Source organism: Aythya fuligula, chromosome 8, assembly GCF_009819795.1.
Source record: "Aythya fuligula isolate bAytFul2 chromosome 8, bAytFul2.pri, whole genome shotgun sequence".
In the NCBI taxonomy this organism is placed as follows: Eukaryota; Metazoa; Chordata; class Aves; order Anseriformes; family Anatidae; genus Aythya; species Aythya fuligula.
Genome location: NC_045566.1, coordinates 8,994,788 through 9,002,709, shown reverse-complemented (window position 1 = coordinate 9,002,709; position 7,922 = coordinate 8,994,788). Strand labels below are relative to the sequence as shown.

The following is a 7,922-nucleotide window of genomic DNA, read 5'->3' as shown; positions in this document are numbered from 1 at the left end:
GGGTGATGCTTGCCTCCCCTACACCGAGCGAAATAAAAGTCCATCTCCTTTTTCTCCCCTTTGTTGACACATCAACGTAGGAAAAAGTGGTTTTGGCTTCATCTAAGCTAGGAAATAAGGAACAGATCCTACCCGGGGGATCACGGGGTGCTGGCCCCTGTCTGAGCACCCTCCCCACCCTGCACCACCTTCCCCGAAGCGCCCGGAGGCTGGGAGCGCTGCGAGATGCCAGAGAGTCCTGCGGGTGATCAGGGAAATGACCCCGCATGCACAGCAATCCTCTTTATTGCTGGCAGGGAAGATATGTACAGGGGAGGAGATTTGTTCTGAAACGAAGACACGTGCTGTAGGGCCTTTGCTCATATAAAGGAGGGTGAGATAGTGAGATGAGAGCGGGTTCTGGATCGCCAGCTTCCCAGAGGGCAGCTGGGGATGTGTGTGGGGGGGAAAAAGGGGATCCCACACACCCCACAAGGACCCCCGTGCATGTCCAGATCAGGTCAGCGGCCCCGCAGTGCCCCAGTGGGGCTGGCAGGGGGGCAGAGCAGCAGGTCCCGCAGCCGGGATGTGGGGAGAAAGGGATGGAGATGGCAGGGCTGGGACAGGCTCCGTGCGGGGGGCATCGGGGCAAAGGGTCCCGGCGTGGCCATGGGAGGCAGGGCAAGGGGTGAAGAAAGGAGAAGGGGACAGGGGGACGCTGCTACATGGCGGTGGTCACCACCCTCTCCTCCGGCTCCAGCGTGTTCTCGTAGGCGTGGTTGCTCTCCTTGGACCTGGGGTGGGGGGAGAAGCACAGGCTGTTAGCTCGCCTCCAAAGCCGTGGCTGGGTGAGGCTGTGCCGCGGCAGCCCCAGGAGGTGGTGAGCAGGGCGGGCACTGCTGTCCTTCACCACCTTCTGCTTCCCCATGGGGAGGACAAAAACCCCAAAACCAGGTGCATGGGGTGGGAGACCCAGAGCAGGGCAGAGGCTGTGGCTCTGCGTGAGCCCAGGAGCCACAGGGAGGGGGTTCCTGGGCACGTCCCTCACCTGAAGTCGTTTGCGGTGCTCTCGTATCTCCCTTCGTGGCCGTTGGATATGACAGCCTCCTCCTTGCCCCCTGTGGTCACCCCTGACTCAACGTTATCCCTCCTGCAGGGGGAGAGGAAAGAGTCCCTTAGCAGGGCAAGAGAAAAGCAGCCAAACCCATGGCCCTGGGTGGCTCTGACGGCACCCAGAAGGATGTGGGACAGCAGAGGCTGAGCCACCTGGGCGGATTTTCAGGGCTGTGCCCATACCCTGAGTGCCAAGAGCCACAGCTCACATTTGCCTCTCGGGGTGGAGGCACTGCCGGGGAACCCCAGCCACAAGCCCCACGGGGTGCTCCCGGCACCGGGGTCACCGTATCTGGCACACGTGGGGTTGTTTTCTCCTGCTGACTGGTTTTTCCAGTTGCCTCCTGTGTAATCCGTTGCAAAATAATCACCCGCAGTCAGAAGCGACACAGGCAGATAAGCGGGGGCCGTGCCCTGGTGCAGAAGGGTGTGTGCATGCGTGTGTGCACGTCCCCGTGTGTGCACGGCCCCGTGTGAGCACCGCTGAGCATCTTCCTCCTGGGCGTGAGGCTGCCCAGCTTCCCGAAGAAGCCATCCCACAGCAAATGTGTGCTCAGTCTCAGCCCAGAGCCTGCGGGTTCACCCCTAGCTGCCACCCCGGTGCCTGCCCATGGGCGATTCCCCAGCCTTTCCCAAGGAACAGCCTCGAGCAGGCAGCATCTCAAGCCCATAGCTGATACCAAGGCGGCAGTGCAGAGCTGGCAGTGCACCCAGCTGCCGTGTTTTGCTGCCGTCCCTTCTGAACAGAGGTCAGATTCATGAATCTGCCACCCCCAGCTGCCCCCAACCCTGCCGCTGGGGCCTCCAGGCTGGGAAGGAGCAGCCTGGCCTGGGCTGCCGGGCACAGGGGGGGATGTGGAGTGGCAGGGACTGGTGCCAAACCCCCCGGGACGCAGGCTGCCGGGCACATTCAGTCCTTGTCCCTTGCCGACTTTGGGCTCGGGTTCAAGATCGAGTTCCTGCAACCGAGTGAGGCAGGGGTCAGCTGAGCGAGCTCAGCACGCAGCAAGCAGGAGGTGCCAGCCCCGTGCCGCCTCCACCATGGGTCAAGTCCACATTGCTGGCCCAGGACCGGGGCTGCTCGGCCGCCTCGCTCTGCTGCTGGCTCCTCTCCTGCCTTGGCTCAGTCTGCTTCACCAATTAAAACGTTTGGGGCTTGTTTTCACCCAAAATGCTTGTTTTTGTGCCATGATCATGGTGTTGCCAGCACCAGCACGGTGACAGAGGTACTGGATGTGCCCCCTGCCAGCCCTGAGCATCCCCGGGCCCAGCACTCACCTCTTCTTGTTACACCAGAACCTGTTGACCACGAAGACGATCGCCACCAGCACCAGGAACACCACCGCTGCGATGACACCTTGCGACCATGGCTGGAGTTTACCCCTGGCTGCAGGGAAAAACAAGGACAGGAGTGATATGAAATGCGTGCGTGTGCTTTGCCTGCTGAGCTGAGCTTCTCCATCAACGTCCAGCCAAGAGTTCAACCCTACAAAAATGAGCAGAGGGCATTGCTGCTAGCCCAGAGCGGGTTTATGTGTCTGCCTGTGCCAACATGGGGTGCAAATAGCATCAATCTCCCTGGTACTTGTATGCAGAGCTCAGTGCCTTGCAGATTTGGGACCTCTTGTGTCTTTTCACGTATGTACAGAGAGCAAAGGAGGGATGTGGATGCCCCTGGGACTGGTGGCAAAGCGCAGCAGGAGGCTGTTTGCCCAAAATAACAGGCAGAGGGGTTCCAGCAAATGGCTCAGAGCACACATGCCCCAGGCATTGCTCCCGGCTTGTTTTCCAAACACCACCCGGGGCAGTAAGTGACAGCAGTGACGCTGTAAAATTCCGTTGTCACTCTCGCAGCAAACCGCTGCCGCCGTGGATTTGGGTAAAATCCGCCATTCAGCAAGTTTCCAGAGCAGCAAACTGATTTACGACGGGAAATTGAAGGCCGAGCGGTTCAGAGCAACAGCCAACGGCACAAAAACCAGGCGGGGCTGGCGACGGGCCGGGGGGGTGGTGGGGAGCTGCGGCATCCCCATCACCCTGGGGCACGTAGCCGAGCCCCCCCTGCCTCCAGTCTTTTTCCAGCCTTTGCCCGAGCTGCCTGCGGGCACATGAAGCTCCTGGAGGAGGACCAGGAGCAGCTGAAGCCCTGACCTGCAGCCCCTCGTCTGACGCTGGTGCTGCTCACGTGGAGTCTGGCTCAACACGTGTGCTCGCAGGAGCGTCGGGAGAACACGGAGTCATTCTTCTGCAGCCATGCCCAAGTGGTGACCTGGCCACGGGTGGGACGGCTGTGAGACGTGTTCCTGCAAACAGGAGAAACCCCAGGGCAGGACAGAAAGAGGAGGAACCCTTGTCTCAGTCCTTGCTGCGATGGCTGCTCCTCGGTTCTTGTGGGTACAAGGGAGCACCCAGACATACCCAACCCCAGCCTGAGCACCGTCCTGGGTGTCAGCTCCAGCACCAAAAGCAGAGCTCATCAGCACAGTTGCATCCCTTCAGGATTTAACTACTGCTTCACCCAGGCTAGGCTTTTCTTCTTCCTCAGCTCCTCACCCATGAAGGAAGCCCTGGCATGCATGGATGGGGCTGGCGGAGGCAGCCCCATGTCACCGCCTCTGCCACCGCGTCCCCAGCCCCAGCACAGCCACTTCAGCCCGACACCAGAGCCTCTCGCTGGCTGAACATTTTGTCCAGACAGATCCCTGCTCTAAGCTGCAAACAGTCCTCACCAGAGGCAATAAAGGCGCTGTGCACCCTGTGTTTGCAAACCAATCATCCAGGCAGCCACACGCCACCTCTGCTGCCGGCTGCCATCCCGCCTCCCGGCTCTGCTTTGGGCTCAGCTCCTTGAATACCTACCCCAAGGGGCTTTTATTTAAATAATATGAATACAGACCCGAACTCTCCCACCCGTGCTGTGTTTCGGGAGGCTGCTGGCTCACCGCCTGCAGGTTTTGGGGAGTGGTGACCCCGCGGTGGAGCAGCGGGTGCCAGCAGCCCCAGCAGCGGCTCTCGCCCTCCCTCCCCACACAGACACCGCAGTGTGTTTACTGCAAGGTCCCAGGGCCAAAACTCAGCCGGGAGGAATTCAGGCGGAAATTCCCTCTTGTGTCAGCAGCATGCTTCGCCTGCAGTCCCCTCAAATCTGTGGGCTGCCAATGCCCATGGTGTGGGGACGGTGGCAGGGGGAAGAGCAGGGCTCGGTCCCCACCTGCACAGTCTGGTGGGCAGGAGATGCTCCTGCCCTGTCAAACAGCCCCAAAGACACCTTTCACCCCCCACCCCGAGGCCTGACCAGCTTTGTTTCCTCCCTCGCTCTGTCCTTGGCTGTTTTCTTGGCCAGATTTATTTATTATTTGTGTTTTATTTTTCCTGCTGGGACCATGGTTTCCAGTCCGAGCCCAGGAAGGGAGGTCCAGGTCCAGCCCAGGATGAGATCGCTGCTGGGGTTAAAGGAGTTCAAGGTCAACTTGGGTTTGAATTTCCATCTGACCATCAGGAAACTCTTCTGTGCTGTGCAGGTGAGGCTGCCCAGAGAGGTTGTGGGGTCTCCTCCTCGGAGATCTTCAAATCTGGACTTCGTCTTGGGCACCCTGCTCTGGGTGGCCCTGCCTGAGCAGGGGTTGGAGCAGTGACCCCCAGAGGCCTCTTCCCACTATTCTGAGATTTCATGAATCTAGCAGGGACCCAGATCCTACACCAAAGCAGAGGCAGAGAGCCCAGCAATGTGGGTGGGCCCTGGGGTGCCTCTGCTGCAGGCTGAAATATCCCCGTGGGGCAGGGGCTGCACGCATCCATACAGAGGAAGGGCTGGGAGTCAGGCAGAGACAAGCGTCTGCGCCCAGGGGTTGGTGAGATCTTATCAGGGAGTGAGTGCATAGATGCGAGCCCTGCCTGGCACCGCCGCGGGCTGGAGCACACACTTTGGCCTGGGAGGGATGGCAGGCAGGACGGATGACTCTCACTTGCCTTCCCTGACAATTTTTTAAGAGAGCCATCCCTCCCAGGGCACCTGACCACCTCTGGTGGGTTGTTCTACAGCAAACAAGAACTCCTGAGCCAAATAACCAACGTGGGGCGTAGCCTCTGCACTCCCTGACAGGCATGTGCCCATCCCTTTGCAGCTCCAGCTGAGATCGAGGAAAGCATTGATGCCAAAATAAGCCCTGGTGCACACCGTAACTCCATTTCCATTCTCAGTCTTGTCTTCAGACACAGACAACTTCTGGTGCATCTTCCCTGAGCGCTTGGAAAGCATCGGCTGTGCTCTGAGTTTTGCTATGTCTGAGAAAGTTGTGCCAGGCTCTGACTCCTCATTAAAGGCTTTTTTTTTTTTTTCTTTCAAAGCAACAGCAAAACTTTCAATCCTGCTGACGGTGGAGACCCCACGCTGTTAAATCCTTCACAAGTTGGTAAACAAATACAGGAAGAGGGGTCAAGGCTGGGGCATCAGGAGGAGAAAGGGGGAGGGAATTTTCCAGCGCTTTGGCAGGATCACATTAGTTTTAATTACTCCTGATTATTTGTAGTGTCAGACAAGTCTTCCCCTGCGTTTCATGAAAATAATGTCATAGCAATAGGAAGTTTCTCTCTAAAGCCTTCGGGAAGGGAGCGGAAGCCCAATTTGCGGAGGGAAATATCTCCCCCCTGCCACCTCACCAGCGATCAAAACTACAGGAAAACCTGTGAGCTCTTGGAATGAGAAGGAAAAGCAACCCCACGGAATGCTTTCCCGGGGTCAAGAGCGAGAAATAAGGAAAAAATAATAATAATTAAAAAAAAAAAAAAAGCCTTAAGACAACACACCGCTCGCCTCAGAGTGCGCGGTGCTGCGGGGATAAATCAGAGCCGCTCTGTCACCGCCTAACCTGGAGAGCTGAGCTCCTGTCGGCACCTCCAGAGCCAGGTGAAGCGAGCAGCGAGCCTGTGTGCTCCCTCAAGGGATTTTTCCCATTTCTGAGGCGCTTTTCCCATTCCCAGAAAACTCTCCCGGGGCTGCCCCCTGCCCCCGCAGCCTCCCCAGCGCGCTCCCCGTGCCTCAGTTTCCCCGGGCGCGGGGCAGCAGGGGGGCTGCCGGCTCTTACCTTGCTGGCAGCTTGCGGGCTCCAGCGCCAGGAGGAGCCCGAGGGCGACGAGCCCCAGGGCCGGCATGGTGCGGGACTGAGGTGCGGGGATTTGCGGTGCGGGGATTTGCGGAGCGGCCCCTGCTCACCGGGGAAGAGCCGCGCTGCGCTCGGCGCCCTCCCTCCCGCAGGAATGAGCCGGGTAAATTATCAAACTCATTAACAGGGAGGCTGATGCTCACACCTGGCTATTCAAACCCCTGCCCCGGGAAGGGGAGGGCTTGGGGATGGGGGGGCGGAGGAGGTGGCTCTTTTTTTTTTTTTTTTCTTTTTTTTTTTTTTTTTTTTTTTTTGCTGCCCCAGAGCCAAGGCTGCCGGGGAATTTGGGGGCAAGGCGACTTGAACCTGACGATCCCCTCCGGGCTTGGAAGGGAGCCGAGCCGCCCAGCCGACATTTGCATGGGTGCAGGAGGAAGCAGCACCGCCCCGAGCCGCAAATCTCTGCCGATCACGCCTGGGGCATGCGGGCTGAGAGCTGAGACCCCTCCGACCCTGCTCCCCTCTTCCCCTTCCCTCCCTGCCACCGAGCAGGGCCCTGCCTGGGACCCCCAACCATCCCCCTGGGGCTGGGAGGCTGGAGGAGCCACCCCATCCCGACTTGGACCCCCTCGTTTCGCTGCTCAGCCCGAGAAAGAGGGGTGCAAAGAGAAAGAACTGCTCCTGTTCTTTTCAGCAAGTGCCATAAACAACCTAGGAAAACACATTTGTGGTTTAGAAACCTCCTTTTATTAAAGCTGCTGCTTGCTCCCTCCCCTGCCCCATGCCTTGTTAAACGGGAGGCTGTCAAACATCACAAACACAGCGCTCGTTTTATTGAGCCTGCGGGACTGTTTCCAGATTTCTCCTGACACCAGAAGAGGCAGAAACACACAAGGAAGCAGCACAGCTGCTGCTGAGGGCTGGGAAGGCGCGGGGCTGGGGCTGGGGCTGGTGCAGGCTGTGGGCAGCTGACAGGTCAGCCTGCAGAAGAGCTGGAGCTGCTTGGCTTCGTGGCTGCTCAATCCTGGTTACTCCCCAAGGGAATTTTGGAACTGGGAGCCAGCGGTGTCATCGTCATTCCTCTCGCTGCATCTCCCAGCCCTCCCACGAGCCAGGTGTGAGCATCCCTCTCCGTGCCTGCACACCTGCAGGATTTCCCCTCTCCATTCCTCCTCTTCCCCCCTGGACCTAAAATCAACGTTATTTATGCTGGAAATGGGCTGGAGCTGGCTTGAAAACCATCTCCCAGCTCTTTCACCATTCCTTTGGGCACCTTGCCATGCCCCGATCCCCACGTGCAGCACAGGTAAGCCTCCTGCTAACCCTGCTGACGTCTCTTGCAAGAAGCAAGGGAGGGACTCTCCGAGGTGGGGACTGTCCCCGTGTACCTGGGAAGGACGTGGGATAACCGGGACCTGCCCATAGCAAGGTCCTGTGAAAGCAATCCCGCTGTGAATCAAAAGGGATGAGCTGGCTTACGAAGAAATAATAATGAGAGTGAACTTTGGTTTCCCAAGGACTTGTTGGCGTGTCTCCCGTTCCAGGGAAATGTGCAGAGATTGTGATCACTGCTGACTGTGTGTCGCTTGTCTCTTAGCAAAACCCTGGCAAAAATAAAAATAAAAATAAAAATAAAAAAATAAAAGTAAAAGTAAAAGTAAAAATAAAAATAAAAATAAAAATAAAACCTATCTGGAGCAGAAGCCCTTAGCAGCAGAAGCCCTGTAG

At 58.0% G+C, this 7,922-nt stretch overlaps 1 protein-coding gene across 1 annotated transcript; it reads right to left on the bottom strand.

The window, feature by feature from the left end:
• Positions 1–700: 700 nt before the first annotated feature.
• PDZK1IP1 (PDZK1 interacting protein 1) lies at positions 701–6,243 on the bottom strand. Its single transcript, XM_032191872.1, has 4 exons — positions 6,177–6,243; positions 2,371–2,479; positions 1,028–1,126; positions 701–773 (listed from the first exon to the last, which is right to left on the bottom strand). Exons 1-4 carry the CDS (start codon positions 6,241–6,243, stop codon positions 701–703), a joined length of 348 nt encoding a protein of 115 aa, XP_032047763.1.
• Positions 6,244–7,922: the final 1,679 nt, after the last annotated feature.

What these genes read in the sequence shown, in the direction of transcription:
- PDZK1IP1 (XM_032191872.1), bottom strand. Translation starts at nt 6,243, where the DNA reads ATGCCGGCCCTGGGGCTCGTCGCCCTCGGGCTCCTCCTGGCGCTGGAG. An exon ending in GCCCGCAAGCTGCCAGCAAG is followed by an intron (nt 2,480 to 6,176) that starts GTAAGAGCCGGC and finishes TTTTCCCTGCAG; the next exon opens with CCAGGGGTAAACTCCAGCCA. An exon ending in TTCTGGTGTAACAAGAAGAG is followed by an intron (nt 1,127 to 2,370) that starts GTGAGTGCTGGG and finishes CCCCTGCAGGAG; the next exon opens with GGATAACGTTGAGTCAGGGG.